The sequence below is a fragment of the Dysidea avara genome, chromosome 8, assembly GCF_963678975.1.
Source record: "Dysidea avara chromosome 8, odDysAvar1.4, whole genome shotgun sequence".
Lineage (NCBI taxonomy): Eukaryota > Metazoa > Porifera > Demospongiae > Dictyoceratida > Dysideidae > Dysidea > Dysidea avara.
This window is the reverse complement of record NC_089279.1, coordinates 14,291,218-14,311,769: the sequence shown is the minus strand read 5'-3', so window position 1 is coordinate 14,311,769 and position 20,552 is coordinate 14,291,218. Positions and strand designations below refer to the sequence as shown.

Here is a 20,552-nt window from a genome sequence, read left to right as displayed (position 1 = left end):
TTATTTTGATTGTGAAATTTGATAGTTTCTTTGTGTTCTTGGTAAAAAATCAAATCCTCTGCCATGGGCAATAAGACCAGTTTACCCAGACCCAGTCGCATATAACACTGGTACCTGCCCTGCACTGCAGGACTTAGCTTCCCTACTATCTGTGTTATGCACTTGCAGTTTCAACTTGTTGTAACAAAAATAAAATATTTAGCCTTCTCTATATATAACATTAGATAAATATCAGTACTCTTTACGTACATGTCCAATACATTTGTTCAAACTACTTGCAATTGTTAGGTGCCTGTGCTATTGTGTGTCATATTGTGCACATTAATCATCATCAGTTTCTACTCATGAAAAACTTCAAAGATTTATCTTGAGAAAAGAAACTTAGCCATAAAAAAGACATAAACTTTTAACTAAGCACACGTGACAAGCACAGACAGACAAACAGTTATATAAGAGTTTCCATATTAAACAATCTGTATACCAAAATACCCTAAAGTATAACAAACAGGTTTAGGTCTTTAAAACGTTTTATGCAATAAGGTTAGCTAAGAAAAGAAATACATCATCAGCAGGATTCAAACCAGTGACTCGTGTTATTAGTCGCTCACTGTACCAGTTCACCACTTATTCCTGTGTTTTGCAATGGAATGCACTTCAAGTATTTCCCACATCGTGACCTTCATCTCGCTGTAACAACAGCCTTTGGAAATTAGTTTTAGATGATGAGCATTTGTTTAGTACAAAAATCACTTTGATGCTAACAATAGTTAAAAAGGTATATCACATTTAACTTGAATGGAAAAGAAGGCTTCATAAATTATGTTTGTGGGAATCAAACCAAGTATATAGGGCTTAACAATTCTGTGATGTGACTTTGTAGCTGTTAATTTGTGTTTTAGCAGGAATTTAGCTCAACTATTCACCTTTACATCCTTGCATTATGCCTGCTGTGATAGTTGTTTTAATGTTCATTTTAAAACAAATTAGTCTCTGATGATGAGTGCTTTGTTAAATTGCTTTGACACTTGTAGAATTTGAAAAACTCTAATTTCAAATGGAATGCAGGCAAACAGTCAGACAGATGGCTTTTAGCTTTATTATATATATATTAAAACATGTAATACCCTAAACCTTATTTATTTGACATATTTAGTAGCACACACTTGATCAATGGAAGAGAAAACCTCAAGCTAACTTTGTTATAATTTCAGTGTGTGTCAAGGTTTAATTATGATTATTGTTTGAGCTTAAATCAAGTTATATGCATTCCTAATCTTGTGTGTAGTCAACTTATTACATTATTCCTACCTAACAGACACTTGACTAAATGGATTTATGGCTTGTACTGTTCAGCTGCAACCCTACTGTAGAACAAACATCAAATCCACCAGAATTTAATTGTTATGGTCTAATGCTAACCAGAAATCATATTCTGAACAAATACGACTGGGTGTATAGTGCACTGTAATGACCTAATTGTGCTGATGTGCAAACTGCAGTAACTGGTGCTTTAACTTGTGGGTATGTACCACTTGACACTAATGCTGTGTAGCTATGAAATATTCACATTCAATTAACTACATTTCCATCCTGGTAAGGAACCCAGATTGGATACACTAAGGTTTATACTAAAAAAGTTAAATGAAGCCTTCCATCTTGAACCATATACATAGACAAATTTCATACTTGCCTGTGGTTTGAAACTTACAAAAGTAGTACAGAAATTACATAATAGCTATACGGGCACAATGTGGAGTCTATGAAATTTATAAACCCGAAGGCCCAAATCTGTAGTGCACAAGCAAAGTGAGGGCACTACTGAGGGCCTGAGGGTTTATATAGACTCCACATTGTACCCATATAACTGCTTTAGACTCTATTTTACGTTACACTCAGATTACTTACCTTGTACATGGCTGTTTCTTCTATAGGCTCAGTAGAAGTGGCTGGTTTTCTTGCAATAATACTAGCACCATGGCAACTATGCATACTCATGCGACAAAATAAGCACCCTTATTACATCACTGCATGTGAAAAATGCATACTGATTGGATAAACCTAGATTTTGAGCATGTGTTATATTGTGCCTGAAGGCGTGGGTTATATTAGAAAACAAGGTGGAGTATATGAGATTTATTACCCACCCAAAACAGCCTAAAATAGAGTCTAACTGAGGTTACTTTGACACACCTGAGGTAAATTTGACATACTCAGGGTTGATTTGGTATTACATAAACTATTGCCACATGTGCTATGGAAAAATATAGCACATTAAATAGTGGACAAATGACAAGCATGAGGCAAAGCCAAGTGCTATATTTCATCCTAAGACAACTCTTCAAGTGTAGCTAATAGCTTTAGTATAGCATTAGCAAAGAAAAATACTTGCTTTAAATAAATTCAAGCTTGGATTTAATAAAGCTTGTGTAAAACTATTTACAACTACTTCATTATTACATGTACGTACCACGGAGGTCCTTAATCTTTTTGCCCACACACTATTTTGTATCTACGTACCTCCATAATATAGCACTGTGGTCATGTCTATAGCTCTACAGTCACATACATCATTCTATATGGTGAACATGGGACTGTCTTTATTCACATTGTTTGCTACTCTAAAGATTGTCACAATAAATATTTCATACCAGTATCTGAGTAACTGTTCAGATAGCCAACCTAAGTTGTGACCCACTCACTGAGTGAAAACCAGCTATTTTCATTTTATTTTGCTATGAAAAAATAATGTATTGAAGTAAACTACACATACTACATACAAATTTATGCACATTTTAATTTTTTTAGTGTGCACTGAAAAAAGCTCAAATTGATAAAATCTATACACTATTAAATTTGCCATTTTATGAGAAGTACAAAGTCATTGTTTTTTATTCATACAGCATAAGGCACGTGAGTTATGGGTGCATATTTACAATGCTGTAGAAATATAGTTTACTGTTATCATTTCATTGTTGGAGTGGCCTTCTTCTTTGTTCACATGGAGACTTACAAGGAAATCACTATGCCTTGATTGATTTGCTGATTCATGGTTAACAGACTGAGTCAAACCTCATCCATGTAGCTTGTTTCAGTTGTAAGTTATGAACGATTAAACGAGCACCTGTAATTCATTTGCAGGATCTTTGCCGTGCAAATCAAATTTATTCCTGTTCCAACTGTCTAGCGCTATAACTCCAAGACTGTTCATCACATAAGGCTGAAACTTTGGTTGCCCACTTCTTTGTTACTATAGATAATGAAGAAGCAATAAAATGGAATTTGAGGAATGTGTGAAAATAACTGGTTTTTGTTCAGCTGGTCACAATTAGCTAGGTATGTATACTAGCAAGAACTATATTCTTTATAATAATATATCTCAGGGAGAAAAGACTTGCAAGAAAAGCAAGTGATTTGCAAGAAAAGAGACAATTTCTGTGCAAGAATTCTTGTAAGACTTGCAATAAAATTGCAAGTTGCACTTGCATTGCTTGCAAGAGTCTTTCAAGACTTACAAGAATCTTGGGACACTTTCTGTGCAAGAATCTAAGTCTTGCACATCATTTCTCTCTGGAGTGTACTGTGTTTATCTCTTATTTCTTGCACTGTACATGCATACATGTATGAGTTTGTTCTATTTAAACTTTTAGGCAACTTCTTAGTAGAGAGACATTGGATTTGTATCTTTCATCTGCTCTTGGTGTTCCACTTAATGAAGTTAAAAGACTGCAAGAAATTGATGATGAAAACTATGTTCTTACACTAGATTATACTTTAAAAGTAAGTATGCTGTGTGCATGAAATCTCTCACTGGATAGGGCTTGTGTATACCACAACATGTGTATGGTAGCCATTGCAATAATACATCAACCAATGCACAATGGGCATCAAATTATATACCATGTATTGTTGAACTTATGAAGTACAATCAATTTGGTGTTTGGGCAATTACTTTTTAAAAGTAACTCATTACATAATATGATTACTTGTAACTAAAACAATTTAGTGACATTTACATATTACTCATAAAATAAAGTAACTATGATATTTACATATTATATTATTTTGTGTCCACAGCCTTAAGCTGTCATGTGTGCAACTGCCACCTTATCACATGACATGATTGCATTACTGGACTGTGTAAATTTTGGTTATAGTATACTAGAACTAGAACTAAAAGTAGTTTTAGTACAGCCTTTTCTTTCTAGTTCTAGGAACTAGAGCTAAACTATAATTCATTTCAATCTATTTAAAAAACTGGAACTATACTAGAAAAGTGTTGTTTTTAAGTTTTTGAACAAGAACTAAACTAAAGTTAATAGATTTATATTACAAATACTAGAACTAAACTAAAACTTTTAGTACGGCAACCACTACTGCAATTGTTGTTTGAGATTTAGCAGCAACCTGATTAATGAACTGACTAGCTATCTGACACATTAAAGCCTCACTTTGTAGTACACATTGATGATAATTATGTAACCTTTGTAACAACAAAGGCAACTTTTTCAAGTGGCTTGTGACATTTTAGAAACCACTGCTCCGTTGGAAAGAGTATTTTCTTCTGGTGGAGAAGTGACAAGGGAGAAACAAAGCCATGTGACAGACAAAACTTTTAGAGGTTACTTACATAGAAACAAGAAGTATACCGTTTAGTTAGGATGCTTTTTTTTAAAACTCTTTTATTAGGGTCTACTTCTCAAAATGGTATAGGATGATAATTCTAATACACATATTATAGTTAGTGATCAAGTTTTTGTAAAAGCAATGAATAAGTATGATTAGCTATATTCTTAGCATCAGTACTGTATTATAACTAAATTACAGGTACTATAATACTAACTAAAATTGTTTCAGTCATGGATACTAGAACTAATACAAACTATTATTATTTCTAACAAGGAATACTAGAACTAATACTAGCTAAAATTGTTTTAAACAATGAATACTAGAACTAATACTAACTTAAAATGTTTCTGACAACTGAACTAGAACTAGAACTGTACTAGAACAATATACCTGTACTAGAAAAACACTGTAAAGTAACTTGAGTTACATTACGTATTAGTTTTTATAGCATATTTCATTATATGACTTACTACCAAAGTAATAACATTATGTAGCTCGTTACATACAACACTGAATATAATCCCTTGTTTCATCCCACATTTGTGTTAATGGTGTAAACACTCTTATGTGATAGTTCTTTTCACTTGCATTACTCTTTAGCCAATCAGAATTGAAACATTCCATGCATACAGACAGTACAATGTATATATGCCCAAGGAGGGTCCATTTACTACATAAAAACTCAACATTAGGCCTCATAAACTAAATTATTCATTTCTCATCCATGAAATGACACTAACACTCAAAATAGCAATGTGGGAAAGTGGATTTTTACTTTAGTTTTAGATAACTTACATGACTACTCAGAATTCAGCTTTATAAGGAATTCAACTCAAATCCAGCAGCTCACTCGCGAGCCCCTATTTGGTTGCTGTCTAGGGTTCTGCCTCGCACTGATTCACAACATGGCGTATTGCACAATTATCATTTGACTCTTAAATTTTTACAACAAATATACAACATCCTCCCCCTGTTGACCTTATAATGGTCAACAAGGGTATTCAAATTACATACTTAAATCATTGTCAATAGTCTACTGTTTGTCACCTGGTTCACTAAGACTGTTCTTGTCCTTGCTTATTACTGCCTTTATAAAACTACGTATCTGCCTTTATAAAACTATCTGCCTTCTGAGCAGCTCTCCTTGTTGGTCATGCATTACTCAGACCAACTTCATTGGTAAATACATCCTTTTCAGACTAGGAGTTACTTGGTTGATCACAGTTATTCTTGCAGATAACAGATACTGAACTCAACTGTGAGTTCTCTTGCTGAACCCTACTTCAGTACCGTCCAGAGGTAATGTTTCAATCCCCCGTCAGTGCCCAAATCCAGGCCACTACTCAACATGATGCATGACTGGAATACATCACATGCAAAGGTACGCAGTTACTGGAGCAGCCACCCAAGGGAGCTCGCGTGTCATGGATACACATGGTGAGTTAGTTAGCACACACATGCCAAAGAAATCGTGGGTTGAGAATTGGCTACACGAGTGTCAACTGCTCATGATGTAACATTACCTCTGGGTGGTACTGTGCCATTCCCATTACCATCTTCCACTTCCTGTGCCCCACAACCTTCTTCCAAGGGAAATAAACACTTCACTGGACATCTGAGCAAAGTTGATCGGGAATTCTTTGATGACACCTTCACATGACCATTGTCTCCTTTGGTCAGTGTATGTATTCTAACCATTTCCAAAGTCTTCTTGGGGAACCCTTATTGTGCATCAGCACTACTTGACCCTTCTGCAATACATTTACCATATTGTTAGTTGTACTATTGTGATGGTGACTTTCTCTGAGCTGCAGTAGATACTCTGACTCCCATCTCTTCCAGAAGTGGTTGAGAACCTTGTTGAGATGGTCCATTCTCCTGCTTAGGATATCATGTGTACTAACACACCATAGTCACTGTCATTTAGCCCATGCTGAAAATCTGAGTTGACCAAACTAAGTATTCTTCTGCCAATAATTAGATGGGAGGGAGCAAGCAGTTCTTCAACGTCTTCAAAAGACACATAATGACAATGGTCTGTCTGGAGTTGACTATCATTTCAACTTCAGTCAAGACTGTCATCAACTCCTCGTACGTCAACCTAGCTTTACCAATCTCTTTCAGGGCACTCTTTATCATTTGTTCAAACACACTTCCGAACCAAGGGTCTTCTCCAAGTTAAAACACCATTCTAATCCTATCCCTGCAGTGAACTGCTGTACTTCTGCCTGATTCAATGTCTTCTCAATAGTCTTGACAGCAGCTTTAAAAGTCTTTCCATTGTCTGAGATGAGCTTACAGGAAAAGCCTCTCCATGCTGTAAAACATTTAAAACTCTGGATGAAGTTTGAGCTGTCAAATCAGGAACAAGTTGTAGGTGCACTGCCCTAATGACACAATATGTGTACGAACAAATCCACACATTGGCACTGGCAGTTTTCCCATGACTCTTGATATATAACAGCCTGCGAAATCCACTCCGGTGTACATAAATGCAGGGGCTTTTAAATTCTGGTAAGGATGGAGATGGGGACATTGGACATGATTCACCCAACAACTTACAATAGATAACACACTGATGTAGAATGTACCTCACATATTGCCTACCTCAAATTATCGAAAATGTAGCCTTTATCTGTGTCAAAGTCTCCTTTATTACTCCATTATGGCCTATCCTTTCATGAGCATTGATCACCACTAGTTTGGTGAAGTAGTGTTGCTTGCACAACATTGCAGGGTGCTTCATACTGTATGGAATACTGGTGTTACCTATTCCCCTTTTACATCTCCATATTCCTCCTTCAAAAAAAGACCAAACTGTGTTTTCCAGGTTCCAAAGTCATTGTGATCAGTCAAGGCTCTCTGCACCTCTCTCACCAACAGGTTTTCAGCATCTAGAATTTCAGCAGCAGTTAACTCTTTGGATAAGGTAGAATCGCACTTCTTGACCCTTGATATACACTGGCTTACAAACTTCACCACATATGCAGTCACCCGCAATACTCTGCTCAGTCTGCTGAAACTCTCTAGAGTGATCACACTCATCAAATTCACTGTCTCACTAGGATTCAGCAAGATGTGTGTGTCACTAGGTTGTGTTGCCTTCAGTTCCTTAGCACAAGCTTCAGGCATAGGCAGCTCCACATCATCACTGATAGATTCAATATTCAGACTACAAGCCAACTTGGTTCATGTCTCCATAGGATGTTCCCACTTAATTCTGAGGGTGCCATCCCTCTCAATGGTATATCAGAAGGGTTTTCTCTGCTTGGACAGTGATGCCAGTAATCTATCACCACAAGTCTTCTAATTTCATTTATGTGATTCTGAGCAAAAGGTTTCCATTCCTTCAGTATTCCCTTAATCAAATATAAGGCTACCTTAAAGTCACTGAAATAACTAATTAGACTGAAAGACACTTCTGATTCTAATGTGGTGAGCATACTGTTAATTAAGTTAGCTAACAACGATGTTGACAGCAATTCTAACTTTCGTATGGTGTGGCCATCAGATGGGGAGACTCATGTTTTGGAGGCCACAAACTCCACTGAGTTTTCTACATCTCTCTCAACTCTCATATGCACCACAGCCATGTAGGCTTGACAGGATGTGTCACCAAATCCAAACAGGCTGTGCTTACCAGTTGACTTACTTAAGCTCCAGCTGTAACACCTAGGAATGGTCATCACAACACTACTGAAACACGTCACCAATGAGTTCCACTTATGGAGCAAATCTCCTATCAGAGGCTCATTGCAGTCAATCTTACTTTAACAAAGGTCCTGAAACAGCATCTTAAACTGGATTGTATCAGGTGATATGAACCCTAGTGTGTCATAAAACTTGTAACCAATACCCACTGTGTGCCTCTTCGTAGTCCCTACGTTCTTACTAGGACGGTCAGTTCATTAAGGTCAAATCAAGCTGGTCTTGTACAAAGTTCCATCTTACACCAAGTATCTTCTGTTCTCCACTTTGGCTAGTTTGAGGTCTTCCCAAAACATTATTGGTATATGTCTTATCCTCCTAAGCTACACAGTAATTTAGTGAGCTTCCATCAGCCATGCTGCATGCTTCACTTGCCTCAGTGTACCTTTGGAGGCTCTGAGAGTTGTTAACAAACTTTTGCAAGTTGAAACCTCCTTCAACCAACACCTTCTTTGGGCTCATATGCAGTGTCATCATCACTAGAACCATAAGTAACATCATCAACATAATATATAATACGGATTTAGTGAAAAGCTTCACAAATTCAAGATCAACATCTCTGTACTTCTCCATGTGGTGTTTGATTGTGGCATTTAGAAGAACAGGACTTGCAGAAATACCAAAAACTACCCGTGTAAACCTAAATGCCATGATCCTTGGTAGTTTTTCTTAATGTCATCAAATGAAGAACATCTCTGTCATGTGGTGCAACAGATATCATTAAGAATGCCTTCTCTATATCAGCTGCTAGTGCACTTCTATGTGTATGAAATCTCAACAATATGTATGTCCATAATGCTCTGGAAAAATTTTGATTCAGCATACTGGCAATTATTTAGAAAAGGACCACTGCTCTTGGCGGAGGCATTGTATATAATCCTGATTGTGGTTGTTGTTAACTTGTTTTCCCTAACAACAGGGTGATGTGGTAGATAATAAACTAAGTTGGTTGTGACTTCAGTGTCATTTACTATCTCTACTATTCCCTTATCTAGTTGCTCTCGAATTACCTTATTATATTGTTGAAACACATCAGGTGACTGTCTCAATCTCCTCAACAATCCTGTCAGCCTTTTTAATAACAATTCATAATGAAACAGAAGTACAGCATGGGTTGATAGATTCCATGGCAAGGCAACTTCATACCTACTGCCCTTGAATGTGATCTGCCTTTCAAACTCGATCTGCATACTGTAGATATCAGGTGTCCCTTGCTGAATTCCTAGAGACACAAGATTGTAAAACTTCTTGAGATTATAATCCAAGCTCTGTCCAGATTCTTCTGGCATGTATGCATCAACTGTAATCAGCTGAGTTGTTGCATGATGTGTTTTAAAAACATGTAAGATCTGGGACTGGCCCAGAGAGTATACCCATCCAAGTTTAAATAGTCTGAATTGCAATGGGTCCATCACCTTCATGAATTACTTTGCCTATGACAAGCTCCCTAATTTGACCAGCACGTCAACCTCCAGAGTGTCAGTGCTACAACAACAGTCAGCAAGATCCAGCCCAGAGAAATAGCTACATTGCTCTGCAACATATGACGTTGATTGGTTAGAAAGAGATTCACAGATCAACAGTAAAGGCATCACAGAGCTACGGAGGTGCGAAAATTGCATTTTCTTCCTGTCAATATACTCAGGGGTGTTGTGTGCTGGCTTCTTGGCCGCATGACACACTACCGTGTGTCTTGATTATACAACTGACTTGAATCTCTGGTGTATCCATGGTTGCTCTTCACCAGGATTTCCATGAACTCTTTGCTCTCCAATTGGAGAACACCAACTACACAAAGAAAATGACACAACAATCCATACTTAACAATTCTGAACACTCTCCTCTCAGGGTGCCATTCAACTGGTACCAAAGTCATAGTGTTTGTTGAATGTTTCCTTCTCTTCTAGTTGAGGTGTATCGGTGGGTCACTGGTTTAAGTCCAGCTCAAAGGACCACGTAAAGAATTCAACTCAAATCCAGCAGCTCACTCGCGAGCCCCTATTTGGCTGCTGTGTCAGGTTCCTCCTCACACTGATTCGCAACGTGCCATATTACAAAATTATCACGTGACTCTTAAATTTTTATAACAAGCTTTCTTATGGTTTTTACTAGCTAGTTGCTAACTTTAAAGAGCTGCTTAATAGCTGAATTCAGTCACCAAAGGTATGAAATTGTTAGGGTAAGGAAAACAGCAATGTAGATTAAATTTATGAGGTTTTATAGGCATTATGTATAGTGGTAATGATACATTCTAACATTAATTGGTTTCATGAGATCATGTAGTGTAAATATCCTCAATGGCTCAGTGACAGATGAAATGAATAATCAATAGGCTCTTTGTAAGTTTTTAATATATACTTCAAGTGATAAACAACTCATTAAAGTTTTGATACAATTAAGGTATATTTTGCACTGAAAATTATATTTTATTATTACCAATTAAAATACAGGTACTTGGTAATACTTATAAGTAATTATAGAGAAGTAGGCATGTGTACTATGATGTTGATAAGTTTTAGGTAGTACAAAAATCAGATGATTTCAGGCCAGAGAGTCTTCTGATATTTCCAGAAACTGGTCAAGCAGATCAAGATATCCTAATAGAGCAGTCACTCTAATACAGCAGTCAAGCATTTATTAATATAATAGTTTTGATAAACTGCGTAAATTCTCTCTCAGTGGAACTAACTTCCAAAAATCCTTGGAGGAGTATGCTCCTAGACCCCCTACATTGGCATGCTTTGCATTTTAGTGTGCTTCTCATTTTAATGTAAAGATGTATGCCTTCCTTCTCACATAAAATGCTATGTAGTTAGGCCCAGGAATCACAAAAGTCTGGGTTGGAAACAAAAGTCCTGAAGTTGCTCATGAAATTCATTACCAATAAAGTACAACTTCTGAATACACCTCAGAAAGATTGCAAATAATAAAGCAGTCATCTTTGGGTCCATGACTTCATGATGTACTACAGCAGTCACTATTAATAAAACCTCTAGTTGTTTTGCTTATGGAGTTTTGAGAAGAATTGGTGAAAAGAGAAGCATATTCAACAAACAGTATCTGACAATTTGGAGGTTGATGTACTTAAACCTACATCTAACTTTTAAAGTTGTGTGTAGCCATTTAAGTTGCTGAAATTGCAATTAAATTACAAAGTTATACTTATATAACATGAAACAATCTTGCCATTATACTTTTCAATTCAGAATTATGGAATACATTAATGCAATAAGCATCACTTAAGCATTTTCCTGTATGACTTGTTACATTTATTGCTATTTAATGCTTCCAACTTTTGTTGCACTCACTGTATTGCTCACACCCAGATGCTGAATATTCACGAGCGACGTGAGTGTGGAGTACCAGTGATCATTGAGGGAGAAACTGGTGTGGGGAAGACTGCACTAATTAACATGCTTTCAATACTGTGGAATCATGCTTTGATTGATGAATGGAGGAAGGTTAAGGGAAGAATTATACAAGAGTTGTATACTAAGTCTCACGGTATGTTATGTGCAAAACTTTTGTGTCCAGTAATAATTGCTAGCCAGAAAGCTTAAGATTTATGTGAAAAGTGTTCAAAAATGATATTGTACATATACTTACGTATCAGTAATGGTCAAGTCCATAGCTGATATGTTTTGTATAGTACCATTCATGAGTACCACTGCAGTATTTTGGTGGCTATTTTAGGGGTATGCTTGGTTAATAAATGCTGGTACTGTATACATGTATCCTGCTTCTAGAACTTGAAGATCCCGATCTTAAAAATTCCTTGGAGGAACTTAATAGTCATGGTTGGCATTCTGATAAGCAATCACACCATCATCATAGATGTTTAAAAGAGGATGATTTGATTCCTTTACTGGAGTATACATCTCAAGATGGTGGTTTGCCTTATTGCAAATTTGTTAACAAGTACCTTCTGCAATTGATCAATACAGCACCTATTCTGGAATTAATAGAAGTAAATGTTGAAGCACCTCTCAGTCAAATTCAAAATGCAAGTGTTGTTGGAGATGGGAATGATTCACTTGCTGCAAAATTAATCAAACAAGCAGACAAAGATTCATCTCCACAAGTAAGCTGACCTTTTTTATAATATGCACTAAACCAGCACTTGTCACAAGACCATTTATGTTGAACTTTCCTGGGTAAATTGGAGGGGTAAAGGCAATAATGATTTTAAACCATCTATGTGCTCTATAGTAACTAAAGAACTGAAAATATGTACAGTAAACAATTAACCATTTGCTTTTGGCTGGACAAACTGCTACCAATTATTGTTCTAGAAAATTAATGCTATTGTCATATTTAAGCAATACCAAACAGTACAGTAGTACTGTTTAGGTAGGGATCCCCTAATTAGCCATCTTCAAAAATCACCCTAGAGACATCTTGCACCACAAAAATCGCCTTTATGGAATAATATTAGTCTATCTAACATGAAATACAGCATTAAAAACAAGAGAACACTTACTGATGACCGGATATAGAATTTTCTACTAATAACGTCCTTCAGAGGCTGAAGCAGATGACCAATAGATTGAACAGTTTGCATCAAAAAATTCCACTTGTGAACAACACCATGGGTGAGTTATATCCCTACTGTGCATTTCCATTATGGTATCTTGAGCACAGTAGGGATATAACACTTCTTATTGTTTTACTGTGATTTAATATCACGCACTACTATAGCTTGTTTCAGTACTTTTTATTAATGTGCTATGGTCCCACTCTAGTTGAAAATTGCAAATTTTTCTGTGTACTTGTTTGTTAACTTTTTTGTAAATAATTATTATGACTGGTGAACCCATACATACCACATCTGAAATGGTGCCACGCGCCCCAATTATCGTCTGAAAAGTGAAGTATCCATTACGCTTTGTTGTCAGCTATGTTCAACCTGTTATGCAACATTTCGAATCAAGTACTGTTCGAAAAGCACCTCTGTAATCCACATATACTGAAAGAAAGAAATGATGCCAGGCACCCCAGTTATATCAATCTAATCCAAAACAGCCAAGCTGTAAAAAAAGAGTGCGGCCCTGAGAAAGGCTATGGTGAAAAAAGATGTGAAATCCAAGGTGGCGGCCAAGAAATAGGTTGGAGGGCCCCACCTGTTCTTACTATTCTCCAGGCTACCTGATTTCTGAATTTGGTGCCACCTGCCCTTGGCATCAAATTGCCAATATAAACATTCTTGCTATATATTATCTAATCCAAAACAGCCAAGCTGTAAAAAAAGAGTGCAGCCCTGAGAAAGGCTATGGTGAAAAAAGATGTGAAATCCAAGGTGGCGGCCAAGAAATGGCTGTGATGGTAGGTTAATGGTAAAAATTTTAATAACAACAATTCAAGTGAATTTGGTGCCGCTTGGTCTTGGCACAAAATTCCCCTGAATTGTCGTTATTAAAATTTTTACCATTAACCTACCATCACAGCCATTTCTTTGCCGCCACCTTGGATTTCACATCTTTTTTCACCATAGCCTTTTTGAGGGCCGCACACTTTTTTTACAGCTTGGCTGTTTTGGATTAGATATTACTTATATTGCATGTCTCTAGCAAATTTGGTTCCAATCGGATAAGGGATCACAGAGCTACATAGGTGTGAAAATTGCGTTTTCTTTCTTCCTGTTAATATACTCACGGTGTGGCGCGCCGGCTTCTTGGGCCGCATGACACACTATCGTGTGTCTTGATTATCATCTGAAAAGTGAAGTATCCATTACACTTCATTGTCAACCCATTACACAGCAGTACGAATCAAGAACTGTTTGAAAAGCACCTCTGCTATCAAAATAGCCACTATGAAAAATACAGACGATTTCCATTACAAAGGGAAGCCATCATGTGCTATTGCCAAATCGACACTTTTTGCTGTCAGCAAAGATAAGTGGGACACAAAGGAGGACACTGGTAGGTCCATGAAGAATGCATTGTACAAACTGCGGTATGCCAAAAGACACCTGTTGGGCCAAAGCGACATCGAACAGTGAAGAAATCAAGCCCGTAGCCTTACAAGTTAGCCGTTATCGAGTTACACTTGTCTGAAGGCATCAGTCAGTAGAAAATTCTGTTAAATAGTCACTAAGTCAAGTCACTAGGTCAAGTCATTAGGTCTAAGTCCTTGAAATTAGGTTAGGTAATCCTAAGGCTGCAGCACATGTTGCTGTCAGACCTTCAGTGCTGGTCACTGTAAAGTGCTAATAATGAATAATAATAATAATAAATTAATGTCGGTCATTTAATAGAGAACCACAAACAATCAGCCTTTTGTTCCAAGCTGATATTGTTCACTTGTCAACCGCCGTCCAATGATGGTGGTTGTTTTGGTAGTTGTGCAGGGTTCCATGGTTCTCCTATACAATTTTTCAATAGGACCATTGATATGATCAGCCACAATTTGTGGCTCCCAATTGCATGAGGCTTGGAGGCGAAATACCTGGGGGTTCCCAACTTTGAAGTCACAGGGATTTCTAAGGCCATCCTAACAATCCTAATGAAACCCTGCACTATCACACCCCAAGCTAGTCTTGGGATGGAAAAGCTACTCTTGGAATGTGGGAGCACTGGACTTGAGTCTACCACACAAGACTCCCTTCAATAACTGAGTCTACCATACAAGACTCCCTTTTAATGTCTGTGCATTTCCTCCCCTGCTAGAATAATCCCATGCCATCATGTTAATTCCCTCTTCTTAATCCTTTTATTTAGCAACAGTAATGTAATTGGTTGTTTATGTACTAATTTCTGACATAGTTTCCTAGTCCTAAGGGTGGGCTATGGGAGGGGACTTTTTGTTCCACCTGCTTACACATTTGAAGTGACCCATACACGTGGTATTTTCCTGCACATGCGTTCGTAGTGTTTTCCAATTAATACCTACTGTTCCATACTACATCCAGCATTGTGATGCAGGTGTGCTACGTATCTATCTAATGCTGGCTAGCTACAAAGTGTTGCTACACCACGGAAATAAACACAAATTATCTCCCTCTGTTAACTTTGTTTAACAAGTTAAACTTCATATAAATATTTTTTAAATTCCATAGCAACTTGTTGAAAGCATATTGGATCAATCTGAAAGCTTGTTTGGACTTAGTTTTACCTAACCAATACTGCCTCATCGTTGTCAGGGGAAATTGAGGCTGTTTTGGGTGATATTATTTCATGGGCCATACCTACTCCTTTGTGGTCCCTACTATACAGTACGAAATTCCTAAGTTTTTCTTATACTTGTAAAATATATTATGATGCTACTGAACTGAAAGCAACTAGTGTATATAGGGAGTCTGGGGTATATTCCCTTGGAAAAGTGTAAATACTGCACTGCAACTTTTAGTTTTAATTACTTCATCTAGTTTGAAAATTTGTTTAATTTTCCAGGCAAAATGTGGTGATTAAGGTTCTGGTCTCATGCACTGGTTATGTATATATTACATACTCTGATGCCCTTGTAGTATACATTGTCCATAGCAATACTGTTCCATCCTAATTTCCATGTCCCTAAGTTTTGATGATTAAGAGTCCTCTATTTCTTTCTCTGCTGCTCCAATCCTGAAGTGAAGCTATGACCACAATCTTAAAAATGGTTATATGATAATAACAATTAAGAGTCTGTAATGGACTCTTATAATTCATGTACTCTTGATAATAATGTAACAGGTTGCGTATGCAAGGTATTACTACAGGGTATATCTGCTCAGTATAAATGCTTGAAGCATTTACCATAGATATGAAATATTGGAATAGTTTGTAAATAGTATGAATGTCACACAGTAAAGGTACATCTACTCTAATAGAACAGTCAGTCTCCTCTACACTATACAGCAGAATAGATTCTGATACTGCAGGAGATCATTGTCAAGGTGGAGATGCAAGCCCAGTTCTTGTTGTCTATATAGGTGTTTTTGTAATTCACCAATTGCTTTGTAATTCGTTAATAATTATGTTGCTATGCACTGCTTAGAACATATAAATTGGCTCAAATAAACCACTTTAAAAACACAAAAGTGTCTTTTCAACTGTTTATAGTTGGTCTGCTATTTTCTTAAGAAAACTTTGTAGACAATGCCTCAAGGCTACTGCATAGATATGTAGGCAAGTTATAATAACCAGAACCCAGAATGAATGGAACAAAATGGAATGGAATGACCAAACTTTTGTACTGTCTAGCTTTCGGTACCATGTCAGTCATGCAGCTGCATATGTAAATTGCACTTTGTGCATCAAGACTGACTATGAGGCCATTAATGAAGACCTGCTGTTTGTTTTAAAGATCAAATCACTCTAATAGAGCAGTCATCTATTGTAATATTTTATTTCTATTTATTTATTTATCTGTTTTAATGCATAAGTACCACTTTTATGAGTGTGCATGTGTGCATGCGTATAATTTAGCAAGTTTACATTCACAGCAACAACAACTTTGGCAGGGGAAACCTAATGGCATATTCTCTAATTAGAGTCATTAATTTTCCACATCAACACTCTCCATAGAGGTGTATATTTAGTTGATACAAAATTATTTGCTACTGCAACAACAAATAAATAGCTGTACTAACAATCAATTCACTACAAACAGTGACCACTCCAAATTGATCTAGCTACTCAAGTTGTGGCAGAAAGCAAGACATGGTGACCACACCCATTGATCTTTCATGTATATGATATGTTTATCAACCAACATCAGCATTCAATTGAAAATACTCTAATAAAGCAGTCACCCTAATACAACAGCTGTCTTCGATATCCTAATGAAACAGTCACATGTGTATTATCATAGCAATGCTATAACAGCAAAGTTGGCAAATCAGCATATTTGACAATATAATTGTTAAGTTTAAAATGCAGTAGGGATCTATGCAATAAAAAGTAATTATTGCATTTTTAAATAATCTAAATACACTAGTTTACATTAGGATTTTATCACTCTCAAATTAGAGTGCATGTGTACATTGGTTATATTAACTTGATTTGCATGTGTATCGTTTAGTGCATACATAGCTACATCAAGACAACTTTAGTAAGAGAATATTAATGAATGGTTTTGTTTGTGTTGTTTCATTAAATTGGGTGACACTGTGTATTTATTCTATGGCTTCCATGGCATCAAATATTAATAATTTTTTATATATCTTTAGTCTACTGCTAATGTGCTGTGTACTCTTCTAAATGGTACCTTGATACCTACATTCTATAAGTTGAACATCCATGCAGGTACGTACGTGTACATGTATTGTATCTATTCAGTAATGCTATTATATTGATTTTACATTTAGCATTAACACCAAGGAAAATTCGTGAATTTTTTAGTCCAATTTGTAAACTAGCTTTGGATTTACAGAAAAAGGCAGAGAAATTTAAATCCCTCCAGAAACCACCATTGCTTACAGTGAGTAATCTGTTGTGCTGCTGTGTTGTAAACTGAACACTTTTACATATTTTGTCACATGTAGGAATTGACAGTAATAGTGTCCACCTCATAATTATGTATTTGTAGATCATTGTTTACCTATAAATGGTGTTCAATAATTGTAAAAGTATTGTAGCTAGTTGAGTTTGTTAAAAATGTATGCATAATACATACTGTGTTCATTTTGGACAAAGGTGTTTATGGATGAACTCAACACATCTTCTTGTATGGGTTTATTCAAAGAAATGATAGTTGACAAAAGCTTTGAAGGAGAGGTACATAAGTATGTGGATTATGTTGAACTAAATGTAACTACAATTTCTTCTAGCCTCTACCATCAAACATATTTCTGGTTGCTGCTTGTAATCCTCACAGAGGTAATAGCTTGGCCGTGCATGAAGCAGAGACATGGGCAAAGGGATCATATTATGTCCAAAAGCTGCACCCCACTCTAAGATTTCTCATGTGGGATTATAGATCATTAAGCAGTGAGCAAGAGTCTGACTATATTAAGGCAAAGATGACTATGGTCAACACTGACCTTAAAAAGTTTGTTAAATTGTCACATTTAATACTGATTGATTTGCATGCATCATAGGATACAAAACATAGAATTCACTCAAGTTGTAGTTAGTTGTCAAGACTTAATCAGGAAATATGCTCATGAACAGCTAAAAGCCTTGGGGTATGATGATGAAGAAGAACTGAAGTTTCGTGCTGCAAGTTGTGTCAGTCAAAGAGATATTCAGGTGTGTGCAATCACTCTTAAAGATAATTCAAATCTTTTTTTCCCTTATAGAGAGTGTTTACTTTTTATAGTTGGATTAACAAGACATATGAAAATTTTATAAAGTACGTAAGTGATGTTACAACTTTAATGTTATATGTACGATCCATTTTTCAGACTTAACAAGGAAAAGAAGGAGCCTGACCCATATATCACTAGTCATCCCATAATAACCAAACAATGCTTAAATCAATATGAAATTAAACAAAGAGCTCTTTTGGTAGCACTAGGGCTAGTGTATTACATGAGGTTGAACACTCACTATAGAAAAGTATTTATAAATGAATTAGAAAAATTGATTCCAAACTGCAATGTTAAATTCAAAGAAGCCTTTAATGATGAGGTATGTACTAATGTTGCCATAATACCATATATAGGGAAACTTTGGCGGGGTAAATTTTGGCAAATTCAAGCTCAATATTTAGCTATAAAGATGCTAATGAGAGGCACTATGACTAATTGGCAGGTTAAAACATTGGTGAATTTGTAGCAAATCACCAAATTCGCCAAAGTTTTCCCCTGCCAAAGTTTCCCTCTATATGGTACATGACTATACACATGTGCTTTTTAATGTGTATTGCATAGATGACTTATTACATCGACAATCTCAGCCTCCCTACTGGCATAGCCAAAACTGAAGCACTAAAAGAGAACTTGTTTGCTACAATAATCTGTACAGTGACTAATACTCCACTTATTATTGTGGGTGCACCTGGGTCATCAAAGACACTTTCTTTCAACCTAACTGTATCTAACCTTAAGGGACCTGAGTCTAAAGAGTAAGGAAATTTAAAGCTATTAGTATAAACACATTGCATACCACCTCGATAGAATACTTTTCCGCAACACTGAAGTGTTCAAGTCCTTGGATCCACACTACTACCAGTGTTCAAGACGTACAACTTCAACAGAAATTGAGACAGTGTTCCACCATGCTATAAACAGACAAAGAAGTCATAATAACTTTTTTATGCCCATACGCTGTGGTATGTAATTAAAAGTAGGGCTGAAACGATCATGGTTTTTTAGTATTCGAGTACTCTCTAGAGTTAACGATCGAGTACTCATAAATACTAGCTATTTGTAATCATACCCATTTGACATGTTTTGTACCAACCTTAAACAGTTTACAGCTTTTTAAGTAACAACAATGATACACACACTGTATTAAAGTACTGATATTAGTGACCCTGACAAAAAAATATGCTAATCAAAACTCTGCAGCCTTAATTGTGTCACTCCCTGGTGACAAATACATTATGTGAGCTGGGTCATGTGATCTTAATGAGTACTCGAGTACCAATTTTACTATCCGAGTACTAAATCCTTAATGAGTACTCTCCAAGTATTAGTATTTGTTTCAGCCCTAATTAAAAGCGTAATTCACCGTTCAAAAACATGACATTCGAGGCATACACTAAAGTAATGACTATTGTTTGGATTATTACCAGGAGCAGTCAGGCAGGCTAAAGACTGGGGGAGAGCATCATTGGCAATAAAACTTACACAATGTAGCAGATATGCATGATATTAGCATGCCTCCAGTAAAAGTTTAGTTATTAGAGTCACTGAGATGTATTTTAGAATCTCTTTGCTCTTTTGTTACAAGTAAATTGAAAAGCTGCAATGTGCCCCAGTTTTACAACTGTGTAGGCTGGAGCACCACTCAAAATTATTCAAAATTTCTTGACTTTTGTAATTCTAATGTTTAATAAAATGACTTTTAAATATTGTAATTATGTTCTTATGTATGCTACACAGTAATGTTTATGGATGAAGCTGGTTTACCTGAAGAAAGTCATGAGTCATTAAAGGTTACTCAGTTAGCTTGTGATAATCAGTTTAGATGTATGTTGTATACATATATAGGTGTTGCATTATCACTTGGATCAACGAGAAGTAGCATTTGTTGGCATCACAAATCACGTCTTGGATGCAGCAAAAACTAACAGGGCTGTTAGTTTGTTTAGACCAGTTGCTTCTCCTGTACATAAGTGTATTTTGTTACTAT

At 36.3% G+C, this 20,552-nt stretch overlaps 1 protein-coding gene across 1 annotated transcript in view; it reads left to right on the top strand.

Annotated features, from left to right (window-relative positions):
* Window positions 1–20,552, top strand: part of LOC136262915 (uncharacterized) — a 317,270-nt gene that overhangs the window by 223,184 nt on the left and 73,534 nt on the right. The window contains exons 35-48 of the mRNA XM_066057331.1: window positions 3,648–3,777; window positions 11,661–11,838; window positions 12,081–12,415; window positions 17,483–17,558; window positions 17,621–17,733; window positions 17,949–18,029; window positions 18,083–18,303; window positions 18,353–18,503; window positions 18,554–18,606; window positions 18,659–18,884; window positions 19,127–19,320; window positions 19,373–19,527; window positions 20,303–20,355; window positions 20,411–20,527. Of these exons, the coding sequence (XP_065913403.1) occupies window positions 3,648–3,777; window positions 11,661–11,838; window positions 12,081–12,415; window positions 17,483–17,558; window positions 17,621–17,733; window positions 17,949–18,029; window positions 18,083–18,303; window positions 18,353–18,503; window positions 18,554–18,606; window positions 18,659–18,884; window positions 19,127–19,320; window positions 19,373–19,527; window positions 20,303–20,355; window positions 20,411–20,527 (2,083 nt within the window). The remainder of the gene's footprint in view (window positions 1–3,647; window positions 3,778–11,660; window positions 11,839–12,080; window positions 12,416–17,482; window positions 17,559–17,620; window positions 17,734–17,948; window positions 18,030–18,082; window positions 18,304–18,352; window positions 18,504–18,553; window positions 18,607–18,658; window positions 18,885–19,126; window positions 19,321–19,372; window positions 19,528–20,302; window positions 20,356–20,410; window positions 20,528–20,552) is intronic.